This window comes from Triturus cristatus, chromosome 1_1, assembly GCF_964204655.1.
Source record: "Triturus cristatus chromosome 1_1, aTriCri1.1, whole genome shotgun sequence".
Lineage (NCBI taxonomy): Eukaryota > Metazoa > Chordata > Amphibia > Caudata > Salamandridae > Triturus > Triturus cristatus.
In genome coordinates this window covers 99,314,302-99,334,096 of record NC_140579.1, presented here as the reverse complement: position 1 = coordinate 99,334,096, position 19,795 = coordinate 99,314,302, and the positions used below count along the sequence as shown (strand labels likewise).

Below are 19,795 nucleotides of genomic sequence, written 5' to 3'. Positions count from 1 at the left end.
TTCATGATGGTTTTTATGTGCTTCTATCTAGTATATGAACCTTTTACTTAGTTTTGTCCTGGGTGCTGAAGGAGGGTTTCCCTGAACAATGGCGATCTTTAGACAGACATAGTATGAATGAATATTCATGAGGGTTCTTAGAAACCAGGCTGGGGCTACACCACTTTCCCCCCCAAATCTACATACACGGTTCATCCCGGACGTCATCCTCAGAGCCAACAATGGCTAATACAAGAGACAAGGGACAATAGAGCACTATATACTTTCTGTATAAATACAGCACCTCTTGCTAGTATTAGGCAGAGGGAACCAAGACTTCCAGCCGACACACTGACCAGAGACGCTGAGGCTCCTGCACGCAGATGCTCCAGCTGACAGTGGTCTGAACATCCCTTGCGGGGTGTCCAACTTGAGACCAAGACGGTCACCTACATTCATACTTCAGGTAATGGGGTTCGACTAAATCCTAGAGGGATTCTTGGCTACATACCTACTCACAGGCTAGGTACACTTAGGTACATTTATATTCGCTGTACTGCTAATCATATATCTCTGCTATTGTCTAATGGTTGTTGCAACTCATATATTCTACACAAGAATAACAACTGTTCAATTAATCCTTATTCAAACACCCAGACAGTTTATTCTGTGTATCTCTGAGACATAATCAGTAGGCATGAGTGACTGAGCAAATAGTAGTACATTGTTTCCACGATTCTGATGGATCAGGGTTGTCATGTTCTGAGGTTGCCAGAAACTATTCTCTCCCCGATAAGAGGGGACATTAGTGGCACTGTGAGCTAGCCGTTTGCAAACAGACTAACATTTTCGGTGGGGTGTACAGAATCAGTCTGCCACCAAGCCCACAGTGTATGTTCTCCAAACGCGCAGGTCCTGTAAGGGTACTATAGGAACTACACGATATCCTTTACTCACAAAATAGGTACATCAGGGTGTCAGCAGTCTGAGCTTGCTTCTCACAGAGCAGGTACATCAGGGCACCAGCAGTGCAGGCTTCCCTCACTCACAGAATAGGTACATCAGAATATCAGCAGTCTAAGCTTGCCTCTTATGGAACAGGTACATCATAGCATCAACAGAGCAAGCTTTCATGACTCACAGAGCAGGTACATCAGGGCTGCAGCAGTGCAGGCTTCCCTCACACACAGAGCAGGTACATCAAGGCATCAGCAGTGCAAGGCCCACTCACTCACAGAACAGGTACATCTGGGCATCAGCGGTGTAAGCTTCACTCACTCACAGAACAGGGACATCTGGGGATCGGCGCCAAAGATTGTCTCTCACAGAACAGGTAAATAAGGACAGGCCTCCCTCACTCATAGAATAAGTACATCAGGGTATCGGCAGTGCAAGGTTTCCTCACACACAGAACAGGTACATCAGGACATCAGCTGTGCAAGCTTCCCTCACTCACAGAGCAGGTGCATCCGGTCATCAGCATACCAAGCTTCCCTCACTTACGGAACAGGTACATATCACCATCATCAGTGCAAGCTTTCCTCACTCAAAGACCAGGTACATCAGGGCACCACCAGAGTAAGCTTCCCTCTAACAGAACAGGTATATCATGGTAGACACAGTAAAAGCTTCTCTCTCTCACAGAACAGGTACATCAGGGCATCAGTAGTCCAAGCTTCCCCCCATAGAGCAGGTACACCAGGACATCATGAGTGCAGGCTTCCATCATTAACAAATTGTATACATCAGGGCATCAGCACTCTAAGCTTGCCTCTCAAAGAACAGGTACCTCATGGCATGAATAGTGTAGGCTTCCCTCACTCATATTATAGGTATATCAGGGTATCAGCAGTGCAAGCTTTCCTCATACGCACAACAGGTACATCAGGGCATCAGCAGTGCAGGCTTCCCTCACTCATATTATAGGTACATCAGGGTATCAGCAGTACAAGCTTTCCTCATACGCACAACAGGTACATCAGGGTATCAAACATCGCAAGCTTTGCTCATACGCAGAACAGGTGCATTAGGGTATCAGCAGTCTAAGCTTGCCTCTCAAAGAACAAGTACCTCACGGCATGAATAGTGCAGGCTTCCCTCACTCATAGTATTGGTACATCAGGGTATCAGCAGTGCGCGCTTTCTTCACTGACAGAACATGTAGGTCACGTCATCAGCAATGCAAGCTTCCCTCAGTCACAGAACAGGTACATCAGGGCATCAGCAGTCTAAGCTTGCCTCTCACAGAACATGTATATCACGTGAGCAGAAGTAAAAGCTTCTCTGTGTCAGAACAGGTACATCAGGGCATCAGCAGTGCATGCTTCCCTCACTCACAGAAGATGTACATCAGGGCATCAGCAGTGCAAGCTTCCCTCACTCACAGAATAGGTACATCGGGGTGACAGCAGTGCAAGCTTCCCTTACTCACTGAACAGGTACAGCAGGGAGGAGCAGTGCAAGCTTCCTTCTCACAGAACAGGTATATCATGAGAACAGCAGTGCAAACATCCCTCTAACAGAACAGGTATATCATGGTAGCAGCAAACAGGCATATCATGGTGGCAGCGAACAGGTATATCATGGTAGCAGCAGCGTAAGCTTCCCTCACTCACAGAATAGGTACATTGGGGTGACAGCAGTGCAAGCTTCCCTTACTCACTGAACAGGTACAGAAGGCAGGAGCAGTGCAAGCTTCCTTCTCACAGAACAGGTATATCAATAGAACAGCAGTGCAAGCATCCCTCTGACAGAACAGGTATATCATGGTTGCAGCGAACATGCACATCATGGTAGCAGTAGTGCAGGCTTCCCTCACTCACAGAATAGGTACATTGGGGTGACAGCAGTGCAAGCTTCCCTTACTCACTGAACAGGTACAGAAGGCAGGAGCAGTGCAAGCTTCCTTCTCACAGAACAGGTATATCAATAGAACAGCAGTGCAAGCATCCCTCTGACAGAACAGGTATATCATGGTTGCAGCGAACATGCACATCATGGTAGCAGTAGTGCAGGCTTCCCTCACTCACAGAATAGGTACATCAGGGCATCAGCAGGGCAAGCTTACCTGGCTGTGAGAACTAATATAGCGCAGGCAATAGTATTGTAAGCGTCCTTAACATACACAACAGACAAAACAGGCAGCAATATATTCTTCCCTTACACACAAAACTACTAGTTTACCGGCCTGACCAGCATTGTTATGGTAAGGCCAGTAAAAAAATTGAGAAACGAGCAAAAGTTGATATTTTTCAGCCTTTGAAACAAAAATTCAAATACAAATATAGGAAGAAAACACTTTAGAAAGTATTTTAGAAACGTTTATGAGATTCCCAAAAGATTTCTAAAAGCGAACTTGCAGAATTGGCCTGTAAAAGATAACACAGATGATTTTACAGAAACCCATCTACAAGCTCCAGTTCTGCACTTACAGATCCTCGAAATATAACCACATGACGCGTAAATGGTGTCAACCCAGAGTTTATCACAAGCAGCAGAAGAGTCTGTTCTCTGCTCTGTGACTGTAACATGAACCCGGAAGTCCCAGCGCAGCCAGAGAGGGGCAGACGCACAGACACGCCCACTTCACACAGAGAGAGAAATGAGACTTAACTTACTTCCTGCATTTCTGAATCATGGCGACAGCAGCTCAGCTCAGGCAGCTCCAGGAAGAGGCCACTTGTTCCATCTGTTTAGAGTATTTTACTGATCCGGTGACTCTCGATTGTGGACACAACTTCTGCCGCTCCTGCATCACTGAGAGCTGGGAGGGAAGAGATGGAAACTTCCCCTGTCCTGAGTGCAGGGCAACATCTTCTAGGAGAAACCTCCGACCCAACAGGAAACTGGGGAATATGGTGGAAATTGCAGAACAGCTTCATCTGCCCCCCGTGAAGCCCCTGGAGGAGAATCTGTGTGAGAAACATGATGAGAAACTGAGGCTGTTCTGTGCAGAAGATCAGAGGATGATATGTTTGGTGTGCCGGGAGTCCAAAGACCATAGAACTCACTTAGCAAGTCCTGTAGAGGAGGCTGCAGAGGAGTACAAGGTATGTGCGTGGGCATTCATGGATTCCAAAGTCCCAGTGTGAGCCTCATTGAGCAACCTGCTAAGGAGCACAAGGTGTGTGTGTGGGTGTTCTGGAACGACAAGTGAAGATCACAGGGTATGTCTGTGGAAATTCAGGGTTCACAAAGTCCCTCTGTGAGCCCCATCAGAAAGGCAGACTGAGAGCAGAGCTATGCGTGCAAGTGTTCAGTCATTCAGTGAAACCCATATAGGAAGCTGCAGAAGAGCACAAGGTATGTGTGTGGGTGTTCAAGATTCACAAGTTAATACATTACTGGAGTCTCTCAAACGATACACTATCTGGGTGTTCAGGAATCAAAGGCACCCTTCTGGTCAAACATAAATGGTTTTCCAAGAGCGCAAGGTATGTGAGTCAGAGTTCAGAGTTCACGATTTTAGGGTTCACAGGTTAGTCGATCCTCCTAGAAGAGGCCAAGGGACATCTGTGATCATTCAGGGATCACAGTTCACTCTGTGGATCTCAGCGGGTCCCTGGAGAAGGCTGCTCTTACGCATTAGGTAAGTTTGTTAGTTGTAAGTGAGTTTCAAAGTGTGACCCATGTAAGAAACTAGAAAGATCGCACCACATAAGTAGCTGCATGTAATCAGAAGTCATATGTATGTGGGTGTTTTATCGGTGTTAGAAGACTCTGGGGCATATTTACAAGGGCATTGCATCACAGTAACGTCACTTTTAATGATGTTCTTGTGGCGCAATGCCCTGCTCCATATTTGCAAGCTGGACATAAGCCACTTAACGTGGCTTAACGTCCCCTTGTAAATATGCCCCTTACCGCAGCAGTCCGCGGCAGCGAAGGGAGGGGTTATGGGTGTTTCTGTGGGCGTTCCATCACATAAACCCCATTGCTTTTTGACGCTGCCTCTTATTTGCAAGGGTGGTGTAAATATGGGACAGCACCAAAGATAAGACCAGGGAAAACCTGGTCTTAAACAGGTGCAACGAGGAGAAATTATTAATTTCTCTTCGTTTTTGCTGTTTCTGTGTGTGTTGCATTCTGCAGCACACACAGAAACAGCAATTCACCATTAGTGATTGTTCATGTGCAGCAAGGGGGTCCCTTCGTGCTCATAAACAATCATAAAAAAATGACGTATTCCAACTTCTATATGTGCTGCATTCTTAAGCACACTTAGAACATACAAATCGCCATTAGTGATTGTTTATGTGCAAATGAACAATCATTCCCTGCAATGCAGGCACCCTTGCGGCGCTAGGCAGCTAAATTTAGTGCCATCACTAGGGAACATGCAGGAGTGCGCCGCATTCTTGCAAATATGGCGCACCCCTGCGTTTTGAAACTGTTGAAGCGTGGCGTTAGCAATTTTGGCTTAACACCACGCTCCGAATGTTTCTTGTAAATATGCCCCATAATGTGGCAACGCAGGGTTATCTTAGGAGCTCCTGTGGTTATGGTGCACAGCAGAAGCGGTGCAGTAACGCAGGGTTATCTTAGGAGCTCATGTGGTTATGGTACACAGCAGAAGCGGTGCAGTAATGCAGGGTTATCTTAGGAACTCCTGTGGTTATGGTGCACAGAAGAAGCGGTGCAGTAATGCAGGGTTATCTTAGGAGCTCCTGTGGTTATGGTGCACAGCAGAAGCGGTGCAGTAATGCAGGGTTATCTTAGGAGCTCCTGTGGTTATGGTGCACAGCAGGAGCGGCGCAATAACGCAGGCTTATCTTAGGAGCTCCTGTGGTTATGGTGCACAGCAGAAGCGGTGCAGCAATGCAGGGTTATCTTAGGAGCTCCTGTGGTTATGGTGCACAGCAGAAGCGGTGCAGTAATGCAGGCTTATCTTAGGAGCTCATGTGGTTATGGTGCACGGCAGAAGCGGTGCAGTAATGCAGGGTTATGTTAGGAGCTCCTGTGGTTATGGTGCACAGCAGAAGCGGTGCAGTAATGCAGGGTTATGTTAGGAGCTCATGTGGTCATGGTGCACAGCAGAAGCGGTGCAGTAATGCAGGGTTATCTTAGGAGCTCATGTGGTTATGGTGCACAGCAGAAGAGGTGCAGTAATGCAGGGTTATCTTAGGAGCTCCTGTGGTTATGGTACACAGCAGAAGCGGTGCAGTAATGCAGGGTTATCTTAGGAGCTCCTGTGGTTATGGTACACAGCAGAAGCGGTGCAGTAATGCAGGGTTATCTTAGGAGCTCATGTGGTTATGGTGCACAGCAGAAGCGGTGCAGTAATGCAGGGTTATCTTAGGAGCTCATGTGGTTATGGTGCACAGCAGAAGCGGTGCAGTAACACAGGGTTATCTTAGGAGCTTCTGTGGTTATGGTGCACAGCAGAAGCGGTGCAGTAATGCAGGGTTATCTTAGGAGCTCCTATGGTTATGGTGCACAGCAGAAGCAGTGCAGTAACACAGGGTTATCTTAGGAGCTCCTATGGTCATGGTGCACAGCAGAAGCGGTGCAGTAACGCAGGGTTATCTTAGGAGCTCCTATGGTCATGGTGAACAGCAGAAGCGGTGCAGTAATGCAGGGTTATCTTAGGAGCTCATGTGGTTATGGTGCACAGCAGAAGCGGTGCAGTAACACAGGGTTATTTTAGGAGCTCCTGTGACTATGGTGCACAGCAAAAGCGGTGCAGTAATGCAGGGTTATCTTAGGAGCTCATGTGGTTATGGTGCACAGCAGAAGCAGTGCAGTAACACAGGGTTATCTTAGGAGCTCCTGTGGTTATGGTGCACAGCAGAAGCGGTGCAGTAATGCAGGATTATCTTAGGAGCTCCTGTGGTTATGGTGCACAGCAGAAGCGGTGCGGTAATGCAGGGTTATCTTAGGAGCTCCTGTGGTGATGGTGCACAGCAGAAGCGGTGCAGTAACGCAGGGTTATTTTAGGAGCTCCTGTGGTTATGGTGCACAGCAGAAGCAGTGCACTAATGCAGGGTTATCTTAGGAGCTCATGTGGTTATGGTGCACAGCAGAAGCGATGCAGTAATGCACAGTTATCTTAGGAGCTCATGTGGTTATGGTGCACAGCAGAAGCGGTGCAGTAATGCAGGGTTATCTTAGGAGCTCCTGTGGTTATGGTGCACAGCAGAAGCGGTGCAGTAACGCAGGGTTATTTTAGGAGCTCCTGTGGTTATGGTACACAGCAGAAGCGGTGCAGTAATGCAGGGTTATCTTAGGAGCTCATGTGGTTATGGTGCACAGCAGAAGCGGTGCAGTAATGCAGGGTTATCTTAGGAGCTCATGTGGTTATGGTGCACAGCAGAAGCGGTGCAGTAATGCAGGGTTATCTTAGGAGCTCATGTGGTTATGGTACACAGCAGAAGCGGTGCAGTAATGCAGGGTTATCTTAGGACCTCATGTGGTTATGGTGCACAGCAGAAGCGGTGCAGTAATGCAGGGTTATCTTAGGAGCTCATGTGGTTATGGTACACAGCAGAAGCGGTGCAGTAATGCAGGGTTATCTTAGGACCTCCTATGGTTATGGTGCACAGCAGAAGCGGTGCAGTAATGCAGGGTTATCTTAGGAGCTCCTATGGTCATGGTGCACAGCAGAAGTGGTGCAGTAACGCAGGGTTATCTTAGGAGCTCCTATGGTCATGGTGAACAGCAGAAGCAGTGCAGTAATGCAGGGTTATCTTAGGAGCTCATGTGGTTATGGTGCACAGCAGAAGCGGTGCAGTAACACAGGGTTATTTTAGGAGCTCCTGTGACTATGGTGCACAGCAGAAGCGGTGCAGTAATGCAGGGTTATCTTAGGAGCTCATGTGGTTATGGTGCACAGCAGAAGCAGTGCAGTAACAGGGTTATCTTAGGAGCTCCTGTGGTTATGGTGCACAGCAGAAGCGGTGCAGTAATGCAGGGTTATCTTAGGAGCTAATGTGGTTATGGTGCACAGCAGAAGCGGTGCGGTAATGCAGGGTTATCTTAGGAGCTCCTGTGGTGATGGTGCACAGCAGAAGCGGTGCAGTAACACAGGGTTATCTTAGGAGCTCCTGTGGTTATGGTGCACAGCAGAAGCAGTGCACTAATGCAGGGTTATCTTAGGAGCTCCTGTGGTTATGGTGCACAGCAGAAGCGGTGCAGTAATGCAGGGTTATCTTAGGAGCTTATGTGGTTATGGTGCACAGCAGAAGCGGTGCGGTAATGCAGGGTTATCTTAGGAGCTCCTGTGGTTATGGTGCACAGCAGAAGCGGTGCAGTAACACAGGGTTATCTTAGGGGCTCCTGTGGTTATGGTGCACAGCAGAAGCGGTGCGGAAATGCAGGGTTATCTTAGGAGCTCCTGTGGTTATGGTGCACAGCAGAAGCAGTGCACTAATGCAGGGTTATCTTAGGAGCTCCTGTGGTTATGGTGCACAGCAGAAGCGGTCCAGTAATGCAGGGTTATCTTAGGAGCTTATGTGGTTATGGTGCACAGCAGAAGCGGTGCGGTAATGCAGGGTTATCTTAGGAGCTCCTGTGGTTATGGTGCACAGCAGAAGCGGTGCACTAATGCAGGGTTATCTTAGGAGCTCATGTGGTTATGGTGCACAGCAGAAGCGGTGCAGTAATGCACGGTTATCTTAGGAGCTCATGTGGTTATGGTGCACAGCAGAAGCGGTGCAGTAACGCAGGGTTATCTTAGGAGCTCCTGTGGTTATGGTGCACAGCAGAAGCGGTGCAGTAATGCAGGGTTATCTTAGGAGCTCCTGTGGTTATGGTGCGCAGCAGAAGCAGTGCAGTAACGCAGGGTTATCTTAGGAGCTCATGTGGTTATGGTGCACAGCAGAAGCGGTGCAGTAACGCAGGGTTATCTTAGGAGCTCCTATGGTTATGGTGCACAGCAGAAGCGGTGCAGCAATGCAGGGTTATCTTAGGAGCTCATGTGGTCGTGGTGCACAGCAGAAGCGGTGCAGTAATGCAGGGTTCAGCACACACAGTCTCATGGTCATGGTACACAGCAGCATAGCTGCAGACAAAGAGCTGCAGTAATGCAGGTTGTGGCAGAAACGGTCTCATGGTCATGAGACACAGCAGATGACGTGCAGTAATGCAGGATTCAGCACACACGGTCTCATGGTCCTGGTTGACGGCAGAAGAGGTGCAGATGCAGAGGTGCAGTCATGCAGGGTGCAGCACACACAGTCTTATGGTCATGATAGACAGCAGAAGAGGTGCAGATGCAGAGGTGCACTAATGCAGGGTGCAGCACACACGGTCTCATGGTCATGATAGACAGCAGAAGAGGTGCAGTATGGCAGGGTGCTGCACACACGGTCTCTTGGTCATGGTACACAGCAGAAGAGGTGCAGACCCGGAGATGCAGTAATACAGGGTGTAGCACACGGCCATGCATGGACGTTAGACAAAGCAGACCAGGTGAAGACGAAAGAGGTGCAGTAATGCAGGGTGTGGCACACGCTGTCACATGGTCATGGTACACAGCAGAAGCGGTGCAGTAATGCAGGGTGTGGCACACACGGTCTCATGGTCATGGTACATAGCAGAAGAAGTGCACATGGGCTCACATTGGCTTCGGCGCAGTATTGTTGTTTGAATATAATTGGTAGCCTCTCATCTAAACTGTATCCAAAATATATGCTTCGAGCACCGCCCGCTATGTGCCGTTAAAGTCAATAAAATTTGTTAATAATAAAAAAAGACTGCACTCCATATATCTACACTTATTTCTTGCACTCTCATCTCTGCAGGTAAAACTTCAAGAGTGGCTGCGTCTTCTGAAGAAAGAGGAAAAAAATATTCAGGAGTCTAAAGTCAAGGAAGAGGAACAATATAAAACCATGAGGGTGAGAGGCTGCAGTGAGTGCTGTGTCTCTGTGTGTCTGTATATGTCCATGCCCATGTCTGTTTGTGGCCTCTTGGAGTTCAAGAACACAGAGGCTGATGAGTCACCCTACAAACTGGGTCATGGTCCCCACCAAATAAATATACTGACGGGGGTCACTGCACTTGAAATTTGGGCCTGAAACCGAGCACGGGCTCATCCTAAAAAAATCATAAAATAAAGAATTACTCTTCTGATCCTAAGGTAGTACTTACATACTCACACGGTGTGTGTTAGAGTATGTGTGAACAGGTGTGGCATTAGCTGGCTGTGAGTACGTAGCAGTGTGTGTGTGTGTGTGCGTGTGTGTGTGTGTATGGGTGTGTGTGTGTGTGAGCATATTGTGGTTGCATGTTCACGCTTAGGTGTGCATGTCTAAGTATGTGTTCAAGTATGGATGGCCCTGGAGTTATCTGCGGGAGTGCATGCATGCTGAGCATCTCTATATCTGTCTGTTTTTTGGGCTTGGATTAGGGCTTGTGTGTGTATGTATATGCATATATAGGTTTTGAGACACAGAGTATGCAAATACATGTGCGTGTCTATGTGCATGTGTGGTTGAGGGTTGTGTATGCTTTAGTCTGTATTTATTGGCTGTGGGTTTGTACTTGCGTATGTGGATGCCTCTCTATGGGTTTGAGTATCGCAAGGTCTGATATATGAATTAGTCTTGAGTTACACAACTGTGAGATTGTATATGCATCTGTGCGTGAGTATATATATGTATGGATGTGTGAGTCTGCATGCATGGACTGATGATATCCACCTGTGAATTTGTACAAGATTTGTGTGTGTGTGCACATTAATGTGTGCATCTGTATGAGTGTGTACCTCTGGGTGTGTGTATGCATGGATCTGGAGTTATACATCTGTGGGACTTTATATGCATCTGTGTGTGAGTATATATATGCATGGATGTGTGCCTCTGTGAGTCTCTGCATGCATGGCTTCAAGATATCCATATGTGAGTCTTTACAAGGTTTGTGTGTGAGTGTGCACATTAATGTGTACATCTGCATGAGTGTGTACCTCTGGGTGTGTGTATACATGGATCTGAAGTTATACATCTGTGAGAATATATAAGCATCTGTGTGTGAGTATATATGCATGGGTGTGTGAGTCTGTGCATGCATGGCCTGAAGATATCCACCTGTGAGTTTGTACAAGGTTTGTGTGTGAATATATGTATGCATGGGTGCATGCCTTTATGAGTTTGTGCATGCATGGCCTGAAGATATCCACCTGTGAGTGTGTACAAGGTTTGTGTGTGAGTATATATATGCATGGGCGTGTGCCTTTATGAGTCTGTGCATGCATGGCCTGAAGATATCCACCTGTGAGTTTGTACAAGGTTTGTGTGTGAGTATATATATGCATGGGTGCATGCCTTTATGACTCTGTGCATGCATGGCCTGAAGATATCCACCTGTGAGTTTGTACAAGGTTTGTGTGTGAATATATGTATGCATGTGTGCATGCCTTTATGAGTTTGTGCATGCATGGCCTGAAGATATCCACCTGTGAGTGTGTACAAGGTTTGTGTGTGAGTATATATATGCATGGGTGCATACCTTTATGGGTCTGTGCAAGCATGGCCTGAAGATATCCACCTGTGAGTTTGTACAAGGTTTGTGTGTGAGTATATATATGCATAGGTGCGTGCCTCTGTGAGTCTGTGCATGCATGGCCTGAAGATATCCACCTGTGAGTCTTTACAAGGTTTGTGTGTGAGTATATATATACATGGGTGCGTGCCTTTATGAGTCTGTGCATGCATGGCCTGAAGATATCCACCTGTGAGTCTTTACAAGGTTTGTGTGTGAGTGTGCATATTAATGTGTGCATCTGTATGAGTGTGTACCTCTGGGTGTGTGTATACATGGATCTGGAGTTATACATCTGTGAGAATATATATGCATCTGTGTGTGAGTATATATATGCATAGACGTGTGCCTCTGTGAGTCTGTGCATGCATGGCCTGAAGATATCCACCTGTGAGTTTGTACAAGGTTTGTGTGTGTCTGCAAATTAATGTGTGCTTCTGTATGAGTGTGTACCTCTGTGGGTTGTGTAAGCGTGGATTGGTAGTGATCTATACATCCATCAGGCTAAGCAATCCTGGTTTAAGCCCCTTGCTAAACAAAGGTTTTATCAATATAATCATGCTATGGTATCGTATATACATCAACAATCAGAGAACATCCCACACAGTTCACCGAAGTAATAAAGCGAACATGAGTTTTAACCCTAAAATAGTTCATCTACCCAAATGCCCTCTAAACTTAGCACGTTTCGGTATATTTACCTTCCCTTCTTCAGGACATATGCATTTCTAATTTTAGAAATGAAATGGGCACAGCTCAGCTTCAGCCTCTGACCTTGGACATTCTCTGTTCTCTAAATCCCCATTACAAGATTTTCCTGCAACAGTCTTATTAATCGGCCTTAGTTTGACGTGTCAGTTTTTATGCCTTCATTAGATATTTCTTACAGGGATAGGCCACAGCTGACTGGAATGTCCCAGGATAACTGGTGCACCTAGCCTGCATCAGGATGGGAGAAGGGGCAGGCCTGTAACGTGGAAGCCCCTTCAGCAGTGGTGCACATTTATTACCACTCTGACACTACCATTGGTTGTGATATTTACTTATTCAACAGGGGGTATCTGTAGTGATTAAGTTAACAAGGGTGTCATTGCCATAAACCTTTCATGGTATCTGATAAACCCTCCCAAAGTTTTCATGAAGTGTTCCTCCAAATGTACACTCTTCATTCTGTAGTGGTTGTTACCTCACTTGCCGCTATAACCCCTGGTAGTATTGACAGCTGAGTGCCCGTTCATTGCTCTACAACACTGTGCACCAGATCCTAGCCCTGCGCACGAGGCTCAGGGTTCGAGCACGGCCCGACCATGATCAGGGGCAGGAGAGACGCAGGTCAGAGAGGGGCTGATGATCTTGTTGGTTGAGGGTGTTTGCCTCTGGTGTCCTGAGGTCTGTCCTACAGTGGCTATGAAACAGACCACGGACATCTCTTTCTGCACTTGACTCCCAGGATAGCTGGGTCGACTAGTCAAAGGCTTCTGATGGAGGTAGAGGGCGCGGCAAGCACTCAGAACCCAACAGTCAATCAACAGACACAATAATGTTATGTCTAGCCCAGTACTTATTTTTAGTAAGAAAAAAATATTTTAAGGTCACAACAAAAAAATACCACCCAGTTCAATAAAGGTACAATTACACGTTTGCACTGTATGATCCCCAGAATAGCGCAGCGGACCTCTGTTAGCCTCTACCCTCTGTAAGAGTTCTAGATACTATAGTCCCCTGTATGTCATATGAGCATAGGTATTTATCAAGCACAGACTCTGGGTTACCACACTGACTACTGTGTACTTCAGTTCAGTGACTTTTGCCTCAAAGAGTTCACCAAGGCAAAAACTATATTCTTCAGACTGCACATTTCTCTGCCCTACTATACGTACTTGGTGGTGGCGTGCTCGGAGTACCCGTTCCTATAGCACAGGATTTCATTGTACGGAGCTGTAGGGCAGCCTCATTTGAGCCAAGGACTGATAGCGTAAATCAGTTTGTCAGGTCTCCATCACGCCACTTGTCTTTGACAGTGTGGGCTTCAAGGACGGTTGCACACAGATGCTCTAAATAAAAGTTGCAACCACAGGGTCGAGTTTTCAGCAATTGGTCATCATTGGTAGTTGCAACTAAAGCTCTAAAGCTTTGAAACTGATTGAGTTAGATTTTGTGGCATGACCCATATGCTTACATTATGCAAATCCTTATTGCCAGCTCACAGCAGCAACAATTGAAGAATATAGAACTTCAAAAACATTTTAATTATCTATAAAGAACCACCGCATGCAGTGTTCTCCCTTTTCGTTGTTGCTTCTGCTCACAAGATAAGTACAGCCTTTATAATACTAATACTTAGGACTGATTTTGATGTCGGCGGTCCCGACTTCCTCATTAGGATGCGACGGAACACTGTTCTATCTCATACCTATATTCCACTATGGGAGCATGCATTCCGGCTGTAAGCAGGCCGTAATGCATGCTCCCATAGTGAAATGGGAGGTGCGGTTCATCCCTGCACACTGCACCCCGTGCAGGTGCAGGGATCAACAGGGGAGCACCATAGGTCCCCCCTCGGCCTCCATCCAGATGGCCCCCAAACATGCGTTGGACATGGTTTCCATGTCGGTCAGACTGGCCCTTGAGATTACAGGTTTACTTTCTAACCGCCTATATCTTATATCTCATCTTAATTAGGCGGTCGAAAAGTAAACTGACCGTCCCATTACGATGTGGGCCTAAAGGCTCCGACCTAAGGTCGGATCTTTTACAGGTCGCATCATAATCGGCGCCTTACTGTGTTATTTTACCTTGAGATATCCCACCCTCCCCTATAGAAAATAGGAATAATATCCCCCTCCTACCCTGGTGCTAACACGTTCAACCAGGTTATGTTGTAATGTTAGAATCCGGGGTCTCTGGTTGGCGCAGGTATGCACTTGCGACAAGCAGGGACCCTTTCCTCTAAGTCAGGGCGTAGGATTACCTCTTTAAAAATAACCCCTGCTCACCCTCTAGGTAACGTAGCGCGATCAGTCAGGCTAGATTCCAGAGGGCATTAGGTTAAGCATTCAAGATGTCCCACACAATAACCACCAACCCACCACACAGAGACACAAGGCTGTATTTATGTAAAAATAAAGTTCTTTATATAAAAGATTTCTTTAAGCAGGCTTTCAAAAATACAGATCTTCACTTAAATAAGGTTCCAGTTACTTGCATTACTTTTTAGGCAGTCCACAGTTCTTATAATGGCAATTTTCCACTTAAAATAGGCTTCTTTGGGTATCTGTGCGCTTCGTAGCGCTTTCGGTACGTTTCATACGAGGTTTTGAACATGTCTTGCCATTTCTCACGCTTCTCGCGTGAGCACGCGTACGCTGGACTTGAGCCGTATGGACCGTACCCTCGTAGGTACGCGTCGTACACGTCCGGTACGCCTCTTGCTAAACCTCACGCTTCCCGCAGGAGCAACGTTCTATATATTCAATGCGGTACGGACCGTACCTTCGACGGGTCTCCTCGCACAGCTGATACGAAGGGTGCCAAAGCTCACGCTTCACGCGTGAACAGCGTAGCGGGACGACATCGCCAGTACGGCCCGAACAAAGCAACGTACGGGTCGTACCAAGGCACGCGGCTCACAATACCTTTGTTCTTTGGGGGAAATGTTCGTGGCGGCCTCAGGAGTCCAGAGAGGGGTGTCCCACGTCGCGTTGTCATCCCTCGTGGTCAGTGGGCGGCGATGCTTCGTGGGGCGCTTCAGGACGTTCCCAGGCACACAACGAGGTCAGAAGCAGGAGGGGCAGCTCGGGGGTGATTCTTCAGCGCGTCGCGCTGTCGGCTTCGCTCAGGGGATGAACCGTGCGTCGCAGGTCCTTACAATGCTCTCCACGTCCAGGGGTCGCAGAGGATCGGCGCTTGGAGCCGGCTCAGTCTCTTCCTTACGTTGCGAGCTCCGGCTTGAGGGGGCAGTTGTTTACTTTGCTCAGGCCAGACGGGGCAGGCCTTTACGGTGCTCACAGCAGCACAATCGATTCAGGAGTCGCGTTGCTCAGCGAGATGGGTCACACAGGTTCTCAGGGGTCAGCGTTGCAGATCTACCCACAGCAGCTTCCCCTTCTTCCAGGGGAGGGTAGCGCCTCTGTTCCTGGGGCGCAGTTCAGGGGGCAAGTTCACCAGCAAGCCCTTGGAGATTGTTTAAAAGCACAAGTTGAATAAAAGTATTTTCTTCATTCTTTTCTTCCTCTCCTTCCAGCAGCAAGGCACCCACCACAGGCCAGTCTCTCAGGCTTAGAGACAGTACTCCTCCATGCAGCTTCCCAGGTCCTCCTCTTCAGGCAGAGTTTCTTCTTGGCGCAAACAGGATCTGATTTCTTAGGAGCAGGGCTCCTTCTCTTATACCAAGTTTCTTTTGTTCTTTGTCGCCAGGGGGCCTGGGCCTGGCTCAGTCCGATTTTGGAGCACTTTGTTGTGGTGACTCTGCTCTTTCCTTTCAGCAGCAGGGCAGAGACATCAGTCGCTCCACAGGGGGCGGAGCCGGCATTGTGGTGGCAGAGCACAGGTCTATTCAGAGTCAAGGTGTACTCCTCCCACCTATCCTGGTGTAATCTCTCTACCCACCACCTGGCAGCCAGCCTGTCTCCTGGAATTCCCCAGCCCTGCTCCCCACTGTAACTAGGCAGAACACAAACACAATGCAGAGGCGGACTGAAATGGCCAGACAAGTAAATACTAACTTTCTAAAAGTAGTATTTACAAACACAGGATATTAAAATAAACTTTACTAAAAGAAGTATTTTATTATTCTGAGTTCAGGCATACTAAACTTGACTTTCTACCATGCTCTCTGAGTCCGCTGGGATTACAGCGTGTAGTAATTCCAGCAGCCCATTCTGGCCTATGGAGAGCAGGTAGCCTTCAATAGTGAAAAACGAAAATGGCTGTAATTCACTATTAAGACATGCCACACACATCAGGGCATGTCCTACCTTATGCCTACAATGCACCCTGCCCTTGGGCCTACCAGAGGGGTGACTAATATGTAGTTAAGGGAAGGTTTAGGGACTGGCAAGTGGGTGCACTTGCGCAGTCAGTGCGACAGTACCAGACTGCACGCAGGTTCTGCAGTGGCAGACCTTAGACACATTTTACTAGGCCGCTTCTGTGGGTGGCACAACCAGCGCTGCAAGCCCACCAGCAGCATTTGTATTTACAAGCCCTGGCACTCCTGGTGCACTTTACTAGGGGCTGATAGTAAACCAAATAAGCCAATCATGGACACCAATCAATGTATACACTTTACCATAGGGAGAGCATATGCACCTTAGCACTGATCAGCAGTGGTAAGGTGCCCAGAGTCATAAAATAGCCAACAACAGGTCAGGAAAAATACAGGAGGAAGGCAAAAAGTTTAGGGATGACCATGCAAAAGGGGCCAAGTCCAACATGTAACTTCCCATGTGTCCCAATGTCTTTTCCTAACCCTAGGAAGGAGGGTGGTTGTTTTCTTATATTTAACTTCCCCTCTCTTACAGCGTCGGGTCGAAATTCCTACTACCTCCGTACCCAACACAACTTTTCGACGTTTTCCGGGGCTCCTTAAGGCCGAGAATTACGCCCTTTCTGTGGACCGGTCTTTTCTTTCAAAGACCGACCGCACGCCACTTGTTGCTGCGGGCCAGCTTTCTTTGAAAAGTGTGAACCCCCACCCTGCTGCCATAGTAGCGGGAGCTTCTTGAAGAAAAAAATAAATAAAAGACCGGCTTGTGTAGGACACCTCCCACTGAGGCCGTCGAGCTGCGCATGCGGTGACCCACCCATCGGCAGCAGTCCAGTGGAGTCATCTCATGGAATTTATAAGGCGTCCCTAGATCTACACATTCATTCTGACATAGGTGCTCAACAAGAAAATGATAAAAGAGAAGAAAGAATATACACAAAATATTATTTGTAATACATTTGTAATAATTTTCTTAATAAAATAAGAGATAATTCAACATTACTGTCAAGGTAATTCATTTTTTATATTTTGTGTATATGAGAAGTTTTCACTGATTAAGTTTTTTGTTTGAAAGTTATGTGTAGGAACCTGGGGTCACCAGGCCCTATAGGCGGTAGCGTGGCGCGAGCCGGTCGGGCAACCAGAGGGCTATGTGTTAAGCAACCATACACCACACGCTTCTCATGGACTAGAGTCACACACAATAAGGGACGCCACACCGTTTAAATTATGCAAATACTTCAAGTTTATCCAAGTATAGCTGGTCAGATGCAGTTCAGGAAATAACAAGGTAATACATGAATCATAATACCATTGTGACATTACATTCGACACTCTGGGTGATATCTATGCAGTGCCTAACCTTGTTCTAGCGCCGTGCGCGCTTACGTAAAGTCTTTCCCTGAACCGGCCGTCTAACTAAGCGTAATACTTGAAAGGGGGCACATTGGGTTCACTAACATGGCGCCTGTAGAACTGAGCGCTCCTCGTGATCAAGGGCCCCTAGTACTGTGAAGCAAGGCATATGAACATAGCGCTACGCGCAATCAGTTGCATGTGGATACGTTTGCGTAGACCATTTAATACATCGCGTGACTCGTAATCAGTCGCATGTCATTACCTTTGAGCAGAGCATGTAACACAGTGCGCTACTCGCATTCCTGGGCATGTAACTACTTTCGAGCAGAGCATATAACACAATGCGCTACTCGCATTCCTTGGCATGTAATTACTTTCGAGCAGAGCATATAACACAATGCGCTACTCGCATTCCTTGGCATATAGTTACTTTCGAGCAGAGCATATAACACAATGCGCTACTCGCATTCCTTGGCATGTAATTACTTTCGAGCAGAGCATATAACACAATGCGCTACTCGCATTCCTTGGCATGTAATTACTTTCGAGCAGAGCATATAACACAATGCGCTACTCGCATTCCTTGGCATATAGTTACTTTCGAGCAGTGCATATACCACATGGGGTTACTCGCCGTCCCGGTCCCTCCGGCTGAGGAAGCAGAGTCGGTGGCGTGAAGCGCCACACGAGAGCAATGTCTGTCAGTACTTTGAACGGCTTCCAGCGGGGAAGATTACTGGACTTGAGGAGCGAGTCCCTATGCTCCGGTGCAGTTCACAGAGCACCGCGCTCAGTAACACAGGAGGGGGGACACGGACAGGATCCCTCGGCGGGGTCTCTCCGTCGCGCAGGCAGGGGAGGGGATTCCCACGGAGGGGACAACCCGGGCTAAGTGCGGTGTGGTTTCCAGACCAGCAGGGGGCGCACCAGGGGGGATCTCGGCCTCTGGGCTTACCTCCGTCTCGGCGTCAGCAGGCGTCCGTCCTCACGACGTTGGGGGAACTCGGCCCCGACCTTGCGCTTCTCCTCACACGGCTGCGACGGCAGCGACGGGGCCCCGGACTTCGCCTGGGCCTCGCGACACAGCAGAGCACTCTCCCAGGCCTCCAGGCCGCGGCGGTGAGCGAGCTGGCTTCGTCGTCGCAGGGGGGGCTCAAATTAAGGATGGGGATATGGTGCTCAGCGGAGCACGCTGCCGGGGGTCCCAGACCAGGGCAGGGAGCGCGGGGGTCACAGCGCTAGTACCTGGTCGATCCCCGGTGACTTGGCAATCGGCTTAGTATTTTGTTCACTAGGGTAGCTTGGACACGCAGTCTCAGCTCTGGCATTCAAGGCTTACAGCTCGCTCTTGTCATGCAGTCTCAGTTCTTAAAGTTAGGTTTCAGTTCTCAGTTGACAGATGAAGTCTTTTGGCGCAGATGTATCTGGCGCCCTTAAGGGGTTCTGTTACAGGGGTAGGGATGGAGAGGGCGACTAGGTCCTTCCTAGTCAGGCTGGCAGAGAGTCTCTGGGTCCTCCTACTACTGGGCAAGATCAGTGGGATTCACAGGGCACCTCACTCACTTAAGAGGCAGTACCTAAATCCTGTCACTCTCAGAGGCATAAGTCCCTGGCTAGGCCCTACCGCCTACACTCCTGGTGGATTCTTCCAGCTCTGCTTCACCCCAATGGCCAACTCACCACAAAAGCTTCCCTCCCACTCTTAAGTAGCCCTAGGTCAGGTGACCTCTAGCCAAGGCGGCAAAAGTAAAACCCCACCTCCCTTCTAGAAGGTTCCAGCTTCTTCCAGGAGCTTCCCCACTCTAACTATGGGACAAAAAGGCGGGCTGGTATCGCAACATTGTTGTGGGTCCCAGCCAGCTCCTGGCAGCTAGGGTGCTACTATGAAAAACGACCACCCTGCAGTAGCAGGGGTCTGTGGCAGCCATCTTGGGCGAAGTAAGCACCTGCACCTTAACATTACAAAAACGAAAAAAATGAGGGAAAAAGGGC

General features: G+C 48.1%; 1 protein-coding gene and 1 long non-coding RNA gene across 3 annotated transcripts in view; one reads left to right on the top strand and one right to left on the bottom strand.

Annotated features, from left to right (window-relative positions):
- Nucleotides 1-3,459, bottom strand: part of LOC146869620 (uncharacterized) — a 48,540-nt gene extending 45,081 nt beyond the window's left edge. Inside the window, exon 1 of the long non-coding RNA XR_014962403.1 lies at nucleotides 3,411-3,459. This is a non-coding gene — a long non-coding RNA (uncharacterized LOC146869620). The remainder of the gene's footprint in view (nucleotides 1-3,410) is intronic.
- Nucleotides 3,460-3,570: 111 nt separating this feature from the next.
- Nucleotides 3,571-19,795, top strand: part of LOC146869619 (E3 ubiquitin-protein ligase TRIM39-like) — a 55,137-nt gene continuing 38,912 nt past the window's right edge. The window contains exons 1-2 of one of the 2 annotated variants that reach the window (XM_085608717.1): nucleotides 3,571-4,028; nucleotides 9,720-9,815. In XM_085608717.1, coding sequence (XP_085464843.1) covers nucleotides 3,615-4,028; nucleotides 9,720-9,815 — 510 coding nt within the window. In that variant the 5' untranslated portion in view covers nucleotides 3,571-3,614. The remainder of the gene's footprint in view (nucleotides 4,029-9,719; nucleotides 9,816-19,795) is intronic. The other variant, XM_085608726.1, reaches the window with a different exon arrangement.